At 49.3% G+C, this 16,168-nt stretch overlaps 1 protein-coding gene across 5 annotated transcripts in view; it reads left to right on the top strand.

The window, feature by feature from the left end:
• SMYD3 (SET and MYND domain containing 3) overlaps window positions 1–16,168 on the top strand; it is a 684,303-nt gene that overhangs the window by 566,820 nt on the left and 101,315 nt on the right. For all 5 annotated transcript variants that reach the window (XM_026509552.4, XM_044387997.3, XM_057315667.1 and 2 more), the window contains one exon: window positions 13,627–13,714. In XM_026509552.4, coding sequence (XP_026365337.1) covers window positions 13,627–13,714 — 88 coding nt within the window. The remainder of the gene's footprint in view (window positions 1–13,626; window positions 13,715–16,168) is intronic.

Genomic DNA, 16,168 nt, shown 5'->3' with positions numbered 1-16,168 from the left:
CCCAGGCGCCCCCAGACTGCGGTCTTTTAAACCACCTTATTGAGGTGGAACAGCCCTACAAAGAGCTGTACGTATTTATTGTACATAACGCGATGAGTTTGGAGGTGCGTACACACCCTGGCAGCCATCAGCACCGTCCGTGCTATAAATCTATCACTTCCAGAAGTGTTCTTCTACACTCTTTATTACTCTATTTTTTTTTTATGAAGAGAACACTTAAGATCTTGTCACAAAAAGATCTGGTAAGATCTACCTCTTAGGGAATTTTTTAAAAAGATTTTATTTATATATTTGAGAGTGAGAGAAAGAACAAACAGGAGAGGGACAGAGGCAGAGGGAGAAGCAGACTCCCCGCTGAGCAGGGAGCCCAACATGGGGCTCGATCCGAGGACCTCGAGATCAGGACCTGAGCTGAAGGCAGATGCTTAACAACTGAGCCACCCAGGCGCCCCTTAGCAGACATCGAAGTTTACAGTACACTGTTGGTAACCGGAGTCTTTATGAGAAAATGAGTGCATATTGACAAGATTTGTTCTGGATGCTGCCATGCTATCTCTAGTGGATACACTCTATCTTCTTAAGCCACAACAAGCTTGAGCCAGAGATGGGCAGTTTGTTTCCTGACTAAAGGCTGCCATCCTACAGACTTCCGTTTTTGCTGCTTTCTTGGGACTCTGTCAGCTACCTCTCTGGGCTTCTGCTGTCACTCTCTTCCTCCCAGTTCTGCAGAAAGAACAGTGGTTTCATGGCCACCTGGCAGAGTTCTTTGACGACCCTGGGATATAATTCATCTGGAATTCAACATGGGACCTTTTCTAAAATGCCGTGTTCATTCTGTCCTATTTTTGAGTAATTTTGAGAGAAAGGAAAGGGAAAAAAACCCTAAGAATCAAGTATCTCTGTTCTTTCTGTTATCTGCTGTTCTTTCACCAATTCCTCCAAGTGGTAAATGCATCTCTTCCTTGCTTGTTTCCTTGCTCAGGGAGCACCAGAATGCACTAGAATAGTTTTTCCTAAGCCTTCTCACGCTATCCTGAGAGATTACTGCTTCTCTATTGTGAATGTCCTTGTGTTGTCTGCTCTGGGTCTCGCCTTCTCTGACGCGACAGCTCATGTGTTTAGCAGTTCTTGTGGGCTGGCTGCTGTGCTGAGAACTTCATACACACCCCCTCATTCCATCCTCTAGCCTGGCTTCCTGCTGGGAAGGCTTAACAGCCCTTTACCGTCCGTGTTCTCAGATCTTGTCCTAGTAGGTGGACGGGTGCCCTTGCAGCGACTCGACAGGGATTGGTGATGACTGTGCCCTCATTATCAAAACTGCAGCTGCTTCATTACAAAACCCAAACCGAAAATGCATTGGAAGTGGGGGCAGAGAGATGGGCAGGCCGTTCTGAAATCTGTCATGGGCGTCATGAGACCGAGACGTGTGAGCAGGCTTCCTGGCGGTTCCTGCCACTGTTTCAGCACCTGACGCGGAGCCGTGCCGGTGAGCATCCCAGGTCCCGCAGGTGCGTGATGGGCTGCTCCGGGCCTGCCCCTCGGCTGGCCTGCCACCTTGCCGAGTTGTCCTGCGTGTCCTCGGGTGGCCCACTTCCTCTTCTCCTCCAGCATTTCCAGCTTTTACTACTGCTCCATCCTCCTGATTTCAGGAGGCACAGAAATTGTAAACCCAGTGGGCACATTGTCCCTCGACTTTCCACCCTCTGTGCCCGCCTGCCTGTTGCAGAGCAAACGCACCTCCTTGCCAGAGCCCAGTGTCATTGCCACCCATGCCCCTGACCCCAGCCCGCTCCTCAAGCCACCGCTCGGCCTCTCCCTCGGCTCGGCCTCCTTCCCTGCACCGTGAACACGCTCTCTCCTGGGATTCAAAAACAGCTGCTTTTGCTTCTACCCACTGTTTCCTTTTACTTTGATTTGTGAAAGCCCTCAAAAGAGTCATCTGTGCATGTCATGTCTCCTTGTTTTCTCTACTCTTCTCTCCTCCGATGGCGTTCCCATCATCGCCTCCGAGACTGTCCCCTTCGGATGCTGGTGAGCCCGCTGCCAAGTTTGGCAGCCTCCCCGAAATCCTCTCCCCATGCCCCTCCATTTGGCCCATGCCATGGCTCCCTCTGGGGATCCCCCCACCCTAGCTCCTGTGCCCTCCTCTCCTCCTCCTGCTTAGCTCCTCGAGCGCTGGGGCTCGCTCTCGTGGACTGAGCAGCAGCTGGTCCAACCGCCGCCCCAGGACACTGACCTCCAAGTCCGTGCTTCTCACCTTTGCTCGGCTGCTGGCTCTGGTTTCTTATTTCCCGCTCACGGGGCCGGGAGGGGGGGCAGCCCTACTGGGGATGGAGGTAGCTCACAGTCAGGGGCCGAAAGTGTCCTCAGTGCTTCTCTCCACACCCTGTACTCCCTGCAGCCCTCGTCATGCCCTCAGGCAGGGAGTCGGCTGCTTGGCTGCTCCAGAGTCCCTCCCGAGCTGGTACCTTCTCAAGTTCTCTCAAAGGGGCTCTTCCTCCCATCCCTGTCCCCAAGCCATTGCCTTCTCCAGGTTCACATCCTCTTGTTTGGACTCTTGAAACATCCACCTCACTCTTCCTGCCTGCAGTCCCTCCAACTTTCCATGGATTTCCACATAGACATGTGAACACCACCAGTTCTACCTAAAATCCTTCCGTGTCTCCGTTGCCCGCGTGGGATCAAGTTCAGCCCATCTCAAGCCCTCCACCCTGCTTTCAACCTCATCTCCAGACCCTTGCTTCCTTCCCCGTCCCTCTATCAATGGCTTGATTCAGCATTTTGTTTTCAGTTCTGGGGTGTATTCTGAAGTAGGTCCCCAGTGGGCACCCCCACCCCCCAAAAAAGTGTCTAAGTCCAAACAGCAGTAGCTGCACACCCGGTAGGACCACAGAGGGTCAAGGTGCACCACCCACCCGTATCACCACCCCTGCCCCGCATGTCCCATCCCGCTGCCATCTTCTGCCCCTTGGCTGAGTCTTGGCTGAGTCTTCCAGAGCCTCCATGATGGGACTCCAGCATCGTCCTCCCTGGGACACTTTGTGGAGCCTTGGCTGGCCAGGAAAGGATGCCGCTCTGTGCTCCCTCCCAGAGCCCCAGGGCTTGTCTCTCGTCACATGCAACATCCAGAAATGATATGTGTAGTGGCTCTTTCCACCACTAGACTGTAAGCCCCTCGAGGCCAGGCGGATCTCACCTACGTCTCTGCAGTTCCGATGCCTAGTCCGGTGCGCGTGGGGGAAGCATTGGTGCGTGTTGGACCGAAGACAGTCTCAAGGGCCCGGTATTACTCATAGTGCCGTGAACTTGATCTCCTCTTGTGTCTTATATGAATAAACTAATTTGCGCAAATGCAGAGAGCATGGAAGGTGCAAGTATTTTGAGGAGACGGGGGAGAAAAGCCTAAACTGTTAAGTGCTTGTGACAAATCTTCAGGGTGTTGACACAAAAAGTGACAGTGTGATCACAGACGTTAGAAGTGGTGGGGGAGGCAGGCCTCTGGTCCTTGTTCCTGACTGCGCGTCGGCATGACCTGGAGAGCTTGCGAAAGACACAGATAGCCGCCCGCCCCCCAGAGCTGCTGCTGTCCTTTGCCTGGGTGGGGTCCGGGCCCCTGTGTTCTTGAACGTTCTCCAGGAGTTCATAAAATACACCCACTGCGTCACACCCGGACAGCAGGGCAGAGAACCAAGGCTACAGAAGCTAATAGGTCTGAGTGTGAAGGGAAGTCAGAGCCCTCAGGATCCCATAGAGCACATTCCCTGTGCGGATGGGGGGACAGGCGGGTGTGTTCTTGGCAGGGTGGGGCAGCAGGTCAGCTCGCTCTAGCCCCCTAGAGCAAATGAAAGCCTCTGAGCTGTACAAAAAAGGGCATATCCCAAACAGTTCAGCGCCCATTGGTGACAAAACACAGGTTCCACCCCCATGCTGAGCTCTCTGGGTGAAGTTCTGTCTACTCTTGAACGGAGCTGGAGGGATTTTCATATTCACGTACTTCCAGAAGAAAAATCCTTGCCTATTCTAATTGATGATAAGCGTTTACTAATATTGGAATCTTACTCTTGCAGATTCTAGAAAGTTAAACAGATTGTAAAACAGAAATGTTAAAGGAAGGGGCGCCTGGGTGGCTCAGTCGGTGAAGCGTCTGCCTTCGGCTCAGGTCATGATCCCGGGGTCCTGGGATCGAGCCCCATGTCGGGTTCCCTGCTCAGCGGGGAGCCTGCTTCTCCCTCTCAGTCTGCTGCTCCTCACTCCCACTCATTTGCTGTCTCTCGCTCTGCTCTCTCTCTCAAATAAATAAAATCTTAGAAAAAAAAATGCTAAAGGAAAATAGCTGGGCTATATACTTTTGACCAAAGTATGACTCAAAAAGAAAATAAAACCTGATTAAGAGCTAATGATTTCTAAACCCTCCATGGCTGGCATCATAGCATTCCCTGGGGCAAGGGGTATGAGAAGAGAGGATTATGCCACCTCGTATATCCAAAATGTCATTTTGGACATTGAAATGGAAGAAGGACCTTGTCAGACATCAATGCCCAGATTATATCTGTCCCTGTAGTATTTGGGGCAGATCTGAGATTTGCGACTGTCTGCCGGCCAGGCTCAGTGAGCAGCTCCTTGGGAGCAGGGGTATTCAGGGCATATACTCAAGCATCTATTTCCAGGTCTCCCCATGATTTCCAGCATGCCCTCTGCGAAATGCCTTGCCCCTCTCTGCCCCTCTTTCTCTTCCTGGGCAGTGGGGCACCTCGGATCCTCATCTGGTAATGTTTACGAAGCTCCACCAGACCTTTGTCTGGAAGGCCCTGTGAACAGTAATGCATGCTTGGTTTAAGAGATGGTTACGAGAGAATGGAGGGGAGGGCAGGGTGCCAGACATGGCCAGGGCTTTTATCTTTGACATTATAAAGAGGTCTCCTGGCCAAGGGCCAGACTGGAGTTTCCTGGAATATAAAGCGCAGACGTGTGCTTTCTGTTGGGAGGGCGCCGGGGCAAAGGCTCGCCGTGCACTCAGCCAGCCGCGCGTTTCCATAGGAGGCAGGGTTGCCAGGAAAGAGCATCTGAGTCCTGGTGATTCTGTGCAGGGGGGTCTCTGATGGGTATAAAGTGGAGCAAAAAAAAAAGCTGAACCACGGAATCTGGTCATCTCCTTTCTCTTCCCCCCACCCCCCCACCCCTGGACCTTCCCCTGTCAGGCCCTCAGCCCGAGTGATTGCCCTCCACGGTGCCCCACACCCGAGCTTCCAGGAGCAGAACTTGGTACGGATTAGTTCATGGACTGCAGAATTATTTTGAATAACTGGAAGCACACTGACTTTTCTCCACGGAGAGACGAATGCAATCCCGGGCTCTCTCCTTTTGAAAATATGACTGAGAGATGACATAATTCTGCCCCTCCATCGGGGACCGATTCCTTTTTGAACTTTTTGCTTGTTTGGTGCATGGTCTGAGGATTTCAGTGCTGCCTTACAAGGTGGTGGTAGGAACTGGTGGGTTTGTGCAAGCCAGCTGTGAGGAGGGTAGGGAGGTGATTGGAAATCACATTAACCAACGTGAAGGGACAGGTTCTGATGTCACATGGAACACTTTCCTTTGGTGACCCTTAGGATTACTTCCAAAAAAAGCCTGTCTAGACCTCCATCCAGGACTCATAACCTGAAATGGTTCATTGGACCCCAACTAAACTCTTCCCTGGGCTCAGGACCGCAGGTTAGATAATGTGTTCGCGTTAGCACATGAGCCAGTACCATGTTCTCGTGTGAGTCTGGAGTGTTGCCCCCATAACTATGACACATACAAATGGTGGAGGGAATGTGTGCATTCAGTAATCACTGTCGGATTCTCGGCCGGGCAGAGAGCACTCCTGGGTGAGGTGCCGTCTTTGTTCGGTCCTCCGCATACTCTCGGGGCTCTGACTGGTGCCTTTCCCACCTGAGAAAACTCGGCTTAAAGCAGAGGGGACGAGGAAAGGTAGAGAATGAAGGTATTTGCCATTTGTTGTACAAACACAAATTCCAGAGTCTCACCTCTTCCGAATTTCAGGTCTCTCCTCACGCACAGCAGACCCCGTATACATAGGTGACTGATGGAGGGGAATGATTCATTTCCATCTCCATGGTAACCTTCATCAGGTGCTCACCTGGAGAGGCTGAGCCGGCTGGCGTTGTTAGTCCCGGGGTCTCCCGGCGGCCGGCGGCAGAGCCGGGACTGGGGGCTCCAGCCTCCTGATTTCCATTTTCCTGGTGCTGCCTGTCCCTCACTTGCATACGCTGGGAGCACCGAGCCCAGATCATGCTGTTGTTCATCCTGGTTTTAAATCCTGGTTCATCCTGGAGTTGTCCTCACCTTTGCTGTCAGAACATCGCCCCTTACACCTAACGGGACTCTTGTCTGCTGCCGCAGAAAGCATTTTCCTGTTTGCGGCCGTCCCCAAATGAGGAGAGACAAGAGCTGGAGGGTGAGAGATTGCAGGTGAGGAGAGCTGTGGCTCACACCTCCGTTAGAGCATCACCCGCCCGGGGCGCCGACTCTTGGTGTCCGGTCGTGACCTTGTGGTCCTGGGATTGAGCCCCGCATTGGGCTCTGCACTTGGTGCAGGGTCTGCTTGAGATTCTCTCTGCCATCGCCCTTCCCCCCTGCTCATGCACGTGCTCTCTCTCTCAAATGAATAAAATCTTTAAAAAAAAAAAACAGCTCTGAAATTTGTGGGTATATTTTATCTTAATGAGTGTTGCTATTAGAATAATTTTTCCTGTAAAATCTTGGCATTTTCTCCCCCCAGACTCAAACCTCCCATTTTGTGGTGTTTACGCGAGGCCAGTGGGCCCCCGCTAGGAGTTTCTGGGTTGCCAGCCACACAGCCATCCATTTGATCATCTCTGTACAAACGGAGAAAGAATTTGCTTGAATGTGCTTTTGCGGGCTGAGCCAGGAGCCTTCTGCTTCACATAATCCCCGTTATGTACTCTCAGGAACACATCTTTCCAGTTGGGAGGAGGGTGCAAGGAAGTGTCTCCGTCCTAAATGTCTTTGTGCAGTGTTTAACTGCATTTGTATATCGGCCAATCGTGCTAGTTTTGCACTAAATGTTGCACCAAAGGCAGATTTTCAGCAAGCACCACTGACCCGGGTAGGCTCTCACATTGCCCCAAGTGTGCAAACGCCAACTGGTTTTTATTTCCCCTAAACTGACCTGATTTTATAAGCAAAGGAGCTTATTTCTCTGAGAATGAGTTTTAGTCCCTGGGAGAAGAGTACCCAGAACCGAGGGAGGGGAGTTGTTGACAGGGTAGCTGGAAAAGGCCATTGGTGGTTCTAGATGTTCTGACCTCACACAGGGCTGTTGTCACTTTCCTAGAAGCACTCACGGTGACATTCCCCTTCCGGCAACTCTGTGTACCTGGAGATTTAGCCGTGAACCTGCGTTTGGTTCCAGTGTGGTCTGGTGGAAATCTGTAGTTGCAATCGAATCTTGTTTCTGTCCGGGAAGCCAAGTTAAATGGGCACTGGCCAATGCTGACAGCTACCGTGGGAACAGAAAGCGAAGTGGAGGTTCGGGGGGACTCTGCTGCAAGAGGCTCGGGGTGCTCCATGCGTCCCCCCTCAATATGGGCATTGATTTGGGCTGGGTTAGTGCCCCCCGTTGCCCCAGGGCTCCTCGGCTGGGTCCAAGGCAGTGGCGGGAGCGGCTGGTCGGAGAGGGCTGGCCGCCCTGATGAGGGGACATTTGCCTTGGGCTCAGCCAGCGAAGGGGGAGGGTGTGAGGGGCAGGAGGCTGGAGCTCGGGGCGCTGGGGAAAACACAGGGTTTACAAACCGCTGCATCCTGCTTGTAGGCCCTGAGATCTCACCGTTTTCTGAAGTCGATGAAGAAAATAACCTCCATAAGGTGATTTAATCTCATCTGGGGACTGCTAACGGCACCTGGATGGCCTCCTTGGCACCTGCGTCAGCTTATTCCCATTTTGCCATAATCATCATGGAACTCAGTGGAAAGTGCGCGGAGGACTGAGCCTGTTGAAGTGAAAGGCCGTTCTGTCTGCTTCTTGGAAGATGGGGGAGGCTTGTGTGGATGACTCAGTTGAGTGAGAAGCTTCCAGGGAGAGGGAACGTGATAAGCAGAGCTGTGGGGGCAGGGCAAAGTTGGTTCATGATCCTCTATTAGAATAAGGCTGTTCTCGGGGCGCCTGGGGGCTCAGTCGATTGAGCATCCAACTCTTGATTTTGGCTCAGGCCATGATCTCGGGATCCTGGGATGGAGCCCCATGTCCAGCTCTGCACTCAGCGGGGAGCTTGCTTCTCTCTCTCCCTCTGCCCCTCCCCCTGCTCGTGCTCTCTTTCTTTCTCTCTTAAATAAACAAATCCTTTTTTTTTTTAAAGATTTTATTTATGGTGACTAACATAGTATAATAAAAAACATTAAAATAAAAAAAGATTTTATTTATTTATTTGTCAGAGAGAGAGAGAAAGAGAGAGCGCATGAGCAGGGGGAGTGGCAGGCAGAGAGAGAAGCAGGCTCCCCACTGAGCAGGGAGCCCAATGCGGGGCGCGATCCCAGAACCCTAGGATCAGCCGCTTAACCGACTGAGCCACACAAGCACCCCTAAATAAACAAATCTTTAAAAAAAAAATAAAAAAGAATAAGACTGTTCTTCCTCCCACCAAGCAAAGCAGACTCCAGTCAGTCTGCGAGGGACCCCGCCCGCTAGGGTGAGAATCGAAAACTCAGTCTAGGAACGGTACCGTTCGTGATGTTAGTGCTTCTAGAGGGTGCAAAAGGAAGGATTAGAAGAAGCAGCCATTCAAAGCATTACTACCACCGAGGAAGCTTAGCTTCCGGAAGGATAACCGCCTCGCCCAGGTCACACAGCTCTGGAGTGGGGACTCACATCTGCATGTTATGACTCTGACGCCCGTGTTCCTCTCACCGAGTTCTAATTACTGTGTCCAGTTGCTTGTTAATTGCTAATTAGAACATGCAGCAGGCTGAACGTGCCTCAAGTGGTGAACATTCCTTCCTTTACCTTCTGCCCCAGTCCGTAATGCCCACTGACTGGTCCGTGCTTGATAGAAGAGTGAACGCTCTGGTTTTAACCGCTGTTTTTCCACTTTATGAAAGAGCCACTTTTCCCCTCAAGTTAAATCTGAATTGCTTCAGTTGTTTTTGCCAAAGGAGGTGGAAATTGGTTCCAGCAAAGATGTTTCCTGTGCATCATAAAGGTTTTGAATGATGTTGTATATTAATCTATTAGTCCCAGTACATTCTCCACGAACCAGAGTCTCTCAGTCCGGGCCCTGCAAATGTTTGTTCCCCTCATGAGTTTAAATCTCTGTCCTAAGTGCAGGCACTGTATTTGAGCTTCCTTCTGCCTAAAAAACAAAACACAGGAAAACCTCGCCTTCTTTTGAGACTCTAAAATTATTGAATTACTGGAAAAGTTTGTGAGTGTCCAGTAATTGTATTTCCCATTCTATTCTCCTCTCCCTCCCCTCCAATCTAATTAGACTTTGCAGGAGGATTGGATAACAGGAAGTCCTGGAAAGCAGATTGCCTTTGTCCTTCTCCTTTTAATGCGAACCATCTGAAATTAGCTCAGTGCAAGAGTTTCCGCGTCCAGTGCTCGTGAGCCGAGTGAACACATCTGTGTAAGTGTCTTGGAGACAAAGTAGATGTGGACGGCTGCATCTGATGTTGGAGCCTGATAGAGCCCCGTGGTCTTTCCTAAGGGGAGACAGCCTTGCCGGAGCCCAACTGTATCCTGTTAAGAAACCCCAATTTCTCATCCACTGCCGGTACCTGGCAGGTCCGCTTCCTACTCTGAAACCCAAAGGAAGCCCTTGGCCGGTTCAGTGGGATTGTGTTGAGTGGCACCCTTTGATGTCACGGTGAGATTATCTCCTGTCATCTGGCACCTTTTTTTTTTAAATAGCTAAGGGAATGCACTAAGGTATTGATGTACAGCTGTGTCTGAGGGAACTTAAATGGCCTCACTGATCCACTCCGGGTCGGATGGGGACAGGGACCTCTGGGCCATGGGAGCCACAGAGGCTGAGGATGATGTTAGAGGCGGAAGCCAGGAGAGTCAACACAGGGCGCCCCGAAATCGCTGTGATGCTGTCATCAGGGAGCAGGAGTCCTGAGCTAGTGTGAGATTTCTTATGCTGGGGAGAGAGTTCACATTCATGTTCTAGACCCATATCTGGAAATTCAGCCAATACGGGCAGCTACAGGGGAAACACAGCCTTTTCCCACATAATGCGATGTAGAAATATTAACAACAAGTTGAGGTACAAGCATGGTATGAAACACACAACCTTCTGTTTCCTTGGTTGACATTCTCTTTCCTGTTGTGGAGTCAAGGTGTTTTATTCTTGTAATATTGTTACCTGTGGATCGTAGATCACTCCTCTTCTTTCACTGGTCACCAAACACATACCGGATAACTAATCATGCTGGCACTGGGAATACAGATACGATCGGGTCCTGGTCCCTCCAGAAATTCTGAGGCTTGCTGGGGCCACAGGAAAGCTGACCTTTAAGGACAGCTTGGTGCCAAGAGAGGTATGCAGAGTAGCCTCGGTGGCTCGGGACAGCTGGGTTAATTCAGAGGGCAGAATTAGACACGATTTCCTGAGGGAGAACGTTCAAGGCAGGGAGGGGCACGTGCCAAGGTCCAGTGGCCAGGAGAACAGCAGGTGTGGTAGGGACTGTAGTAGTTTCCTATGGCTGCTGTAACAGATACAGACTCAGTCTTAAAACAACACAAAGTTATGACCTTACACTTCTGTAGGTCAAAAGCCTGACCCAGTCTCACTGGGCAAACATGAAGGTCTTGGCAGGGCGACCTTCCTTTGTAGAGTCTCCGGGGTGGGTGGTGGATTTGTTTCCTTGACTTTGCTGGCTTCTAGAAGCTGCCTGTCCTCCTTGGTCTATGGGTCCCTTCCTCCACCTTCTACACTGACAGTGAAGTTGGGTCCTCACATCACATCACTGACCTCTTCTGCCTCCCTGTTCCACCCTGAAAGACCCTTGTGATTCCACTGGGCCCACTGGGGGGTTCAGAACACTCTGCTTATTCTCAGGTCAGCTGACTAGCAGCCTTAATCCCACCGACAACTTGATTCCCCTTTGCTATGTACCCAGACATACATATAGGTTCTGGGGGCCGGGACAAGGACATCTGTGGGGGTCTCTTCTGCCTCCTGTAGAGTCTAACAAGTGAGACGTTTTGCCTAGAACCTAAGGCTTGAGCTGCCAGGAATGAAATATAAAGCAGGAAGATTGCATCCTAAACAGCCATGGAGCACCTGAGGGGCTCAGTTCCTCGAGTGTCTGTCTTCGGCTCAGGTCATGATCCCAGGGTGCTGGGATCCAGTCCCACGTTGGGCTCCCTGTTCAGCGAGGAGTCTGTTTCTCCATCTCCCTCTGCCTGCCGCCCCACCTGCTTGTGCTTCTCTCCCTCTCTCTGTCAAATAAAATCTTTTTTAAAAAAAGATTTAACACATGGGCTTTATCTGGGAGGTGCTAGGCAGTTGCTTTGGAGGGAGGTGGTGGAACAGAGACTTTAGGAGCTGAGTATGGAATTAGGGCAGGTATTTAGGAGATTCATGTCTACCTTTTGAAAAGCAATTAACTTTCATTTCCCACTCCTATGTATCGAAAGTTGGGTTCTTATTTAGAATTTCACCCCAAAACAGTAGGGCGCACTTACAGTGTCCTTTTAAAAACCACCCTGTGAGATATTCATATGCACATGTATATTTAGAGGCCCATAAAACCCTGCTACACACAGGCACACAAACACACGAGTGTACACGTTTCCCCGTATGTGCACCCACTGCCTTGCCCTGTTCTCGGTATCTCTTGTCCGTGGCTCTCTGTGGCCCTCTTTTTTTCTGCCCTGCCACACCTGAGTGATCTGTATCTTCCCGCCAGGCCTACTCTGGCAGTGGTTCTCACGAGAGTCATTGTATAAACATCCCCTAGGAGGCGTGTAAAAATCTCTATAGTTTGAAAAAGTCTGCGCTCCCTCACCTTTACCATGATGTGGCCATGATTTGATACAACTTTCGGATGGTTCTTCTCCCTGATACCCATGGAGAATCTAATGCATATTGAACACCTGGTTCTGAATGGTGTCTGATGACAATTTCTTACCCTTTGATTGGCCTCTTTAGCAGCTCTGTCCAGGAGAACTTTGGGTAATGATAGAACTGTTCTACATCTGTGCTGTCCAATATGGTGGTCACAGCCACACGTGGCTGTGGAGCTCTTAAAATGTGGACACACAGGAAAAATAGAGGACCTGCTTACTAAACCAGAGGACAACATTTAATAAGTGATAACTTACACTTTCGTTTTGAATCACTTTTTTTTGAAGATTTTATTTATTTATTTGACAGAGACAGCCAGCGAGAGAGGGAACACAAGCAGGGGGAGTGGGAGAGGAAGAAGCAGGCTCCCAGCGGAGGAGCCCGATCGAATCGCTTTTTAAATTGTTGGGTCTTGTCCTTTCTTCTCTTTTCCCTTCTTCTCCTCCTCTTCCTCCTCCTCCTCCTTTTAGTTTTTGCAGAAATCAAAGTAAGTTCACATGGGTGTTGTCATTGTACTCCTGCTCTTTCCTAGACTCATCTTGATTGGTAACTACATTTCTGATTCGAGTACCTGTAGGTCTCCAAACAAATGATTCTTTCTCTTGCCCTTCTTCCCCTTCCTGATATATATCAGCTTTATTGATATATAATTCACATAGGATACAAAGCAGTCAATTAAAGTATGCAAGTATATGCAGAGTTGTGAAACCATGAACACAGTGGATTTTACAGCATTTTCCTCACCCCAGGAAGAAACTCCATCCTTGTTAGCAGACCTGTCCACTTCTCCCCAACCGCTTCTGCTCCCTAGCCAATTAGTAATTGACTTTCTGTCTCTATGGCTTTACCTATTCTGAACATTTCGTATCAGTAGAATCATACAGTATGTGGCCCTTTGTGACTGGCTTCTTGCACTTAGCATGGTGTTTTTAGGGTCATCCGTGTTGTAGTAATTCATTGCTTTTCACTGCCAGTACTATTCCATTGTATGGATATGTCACATTTTATTTATCCATTCAGCAGTTGATGGACATTGCGTTGTTTCCACCTTATTTGCTAGAATTATGCTGCTGTGAACATTGATGCACAAGTTTTTGGGTGAACATGTGTTTTCCTTTCTCTTGGGTATGTGTCTAAGGAGCGGAATTGCTTAATGATATGATAACTCTATGTTTAACTTTTGAAGACATTGTCAGACTATTTTCCAAAGTGCCCACAACATTTCACATTGTTACCGGTAATACATGAGAGTTTCAGTTTCTCCAGATCCTCGCCAACACTTGTTATTCTCTGTCTTTTTGACATCCTTATAGGCAAGCTGGGGCAAGTGAAGTGATCTCACTGTGACTTTGATATGCATTTTCCTGATGGCTAATGATGTCAAGCATTTTTCCATGTGCTTATTAGCCATTTGTGTATCTTCTCTGGAGAAATGTCTGTTCAGATCCTTTGCCCATTTTTTTTTTCTTTGCCCATTTTTTTAACTGAATAATTTGTCATCCTTTCTCTTCTCTTCTTTTGGCGTGAACAGGATGCTGATATGCTCACTGGTGATGAACAAGTATGGAAGGAAGTTCAAGAATCCTTGAAAAAAATTGAAGAACTGAAGGCACATTGGAGTATCCTTTTTGGATTGAACCAACGGATTGAGCCGTACCATTGGGACTATTGCTTCTTTATTGGTTGGAGCTTGGCATTAGTGAAGCCAAGTCCATGGTTTGACCTCTGTGTGAGCCAGTGAGTTTCATTCTGCTTCATGGTCACAGGCTGCATCCCAAATTCCAGCCAACAGTTTGGGTAATGGCTAGGGCAGAGTGTGGCAGGATCAGCATGAGTACCTTCCCACCATTAGATTGTAACCAAAACTAATGGCCAGTAACAGGACAGTAAGTAGTAGTCTCTGTATGTACTAGGTAGTGGATTTCTGTATTCCTTTCCTCCCACAACCTATGTCTCTAGTAAAGAATAACTTAGAGTCCTTAGAAGTTAATATCATTGACTCTAAGATCTAGAAGCTTCATATTAAAGCAACCATGACTACCATGGCAGAGGGAGTTGCTGCACAATAAATTTTCTGGGCATAAATAGTAAGGAGCATGAGCGGGTCAAAGTTCAGAGTAAGGAGAGAGCACTTACGCTGGAGGTCATCTGGGGAGGCTACACTGATGTTGTCCTGGGTGAGAGGTAGCCCAAATCAGGGACAGGGTTTGAATGGGCAGAGGCTGAAAGGGAGGGTCACTTCTGGTAGGGGAGTTCACTTAAGCAAAAACGTGACAAAGGGAAACCCCAAGGTAAGAAGAAATAGACCAAGGTAGATGAAAAAGATGCAAGGTCCTTCAGGTGCGATGGGGCAGTAAGATCCCAGACAGTAAGAACATCTGCAAACGAGGTGTCTGTCTACAAGGCTCTTTCAAGAATTGTACAGGAGAGTTGGATGGACAAATGCCCCTGCTTTTAAAATTAGTGAAAGAAGTATCTTCTAAAATCTGAACCTGGTGGGTTGTTTGCGTGTTGCAGTTTGGGTAAAGAATCTGTAATTGAGTATGAAAGGAATGGAAAAGGGAGCTGTGATCAGCCCGAGGCCGCATGAGTTCACCATAAGCAAGTGAGTCCGCAGAGTGTGGATTTCTCTGGTAAAGTTCGTATGTGGATTTCAGAAAGAGGGTCAATTAAAAGCAGTCAAGAAGCTGATACTAGATACTAGCATGGCCAGATAGCTTTCTCAATGCTTGAATGGCCCTACTGAGAAAATGATGCCCCTGGGGTCACTGTCGCTCTGGAGTGCTCTGTTCCCACCTCGGTCCTCTCCTGCCTTTGACTCTATCCCTTGAATGAAGGTACGGAGCACAGGTCATCAGACTCCCAGAGGTTATAGGTGGGGGGAGTGGCAGAGGTTGGGATGATAGAATCCAGAGCTCCAGATCCCTGAAGGTTTGAACGATGCCTGAATCTAAAAAGATGAAATTCGGGGCACCTGGGTGGCACAGCGTTTAAGCGTCTGCCTTCGGCTCAGGGCGTGATCCCCGCATTATGGGATCGAGCCCCACATCAGGCTCCTCCGCTATGAGCCTGCTTCTTCCTCTCCCACTCCCCCTGCTTGTGTTCCCTCTCTCGCTGGCTGTCTCTATCTCTGTCGAATAAATAAATAAAATCTTAAAAAAAAAAATTAAAAAGATGAAATTCAACAAGAAGTATATAAGATCTTCTGTTTGGGTCAAAGAGTTTAAGTGTGTAAATAGACAAGCTTAGCAGCAGAACATGTGGAGCGATTTTAGGGTTTTAGTACACAGCAAAATTTAATCAAGTTTAAGAGGATGACATAACCCCTCAAAAAGCTACTGCAATCTGGGGCTGCATCCACGGAGACCAGGAAACGAGAAAGGTGATCTGTGAGTCTGAGCATATCCAGAGTTTTGGGTTCAGTTTGGGGTAGGGCATACTAAGATGGATCTAGAAAAATTGAAATAAGTTGTGAGGAATGGAGCCAGGATCAAAATGCAGTTTGAAACCCTGGCTGTAGGCAGGATGGGAGATCCTGGGAAAACAGATCTGGGAAGAAAAGGGGGCCCTTCTTGGGCTCAAAAAACTGTTGTTCCTGCAGAGATGTAGGCTTGTTCTCTGTGCGCCCCTGCTGTGGGATTGGGGCCCTGGATGACCAGCCACAGTCAGGTCTCAGGGGGACAAGGCTTCACCGAAAACAGACTCTGTGCCAAGTGCTCTGCTGGTTACAACCCACCTTCTGGTCCACACAACCCTGTCCTTGCAGCTGTCACACGGAAATGAACACCTGCTTTGGTACACACATATTTGAGGGGCGTCAAAGGCACAGTGGTCAACTCTGGGAGGTTAAAGAAGGTTCCATGGAGGAGGTTATCGTTCTGTCCGCTTCAGGGAGGCTCTCTACCCCACTTCGGTCTAGAGCTCAGCTCTCCCTGGAACAGAATGACTTGTATGCAGCACCAGGCAAATGCCAGGGACATTTTTGAGCAAATACAATGTCAGCATCCGCTTGGGGGAAAAGCCTCTTAGTTAAAATTATTCCATTTTTTTGCTCACTGGGGTGTTTTATACGG

This window comes from Ursus arctos, unplaced genomic scaffold (assembly GCF_023065955.2).
Source record: "Ursus arctos isolate Adak ecotype North America unplaced genomic scaffold, UrsArc2.0 scaffold_2, whole genome shotgun sequence".
Lineage (NCBI taxonomy): Eukaryota > Metazoa > Chordata > Mammalia > Carnivora > Ursidae > Ursus > Ursus arctos.
The sequence above is the reverse complement of the archived record's forward strand: the minus strand, read 5'-3'. Positions and strand labels throughout refer to the sequence as shown.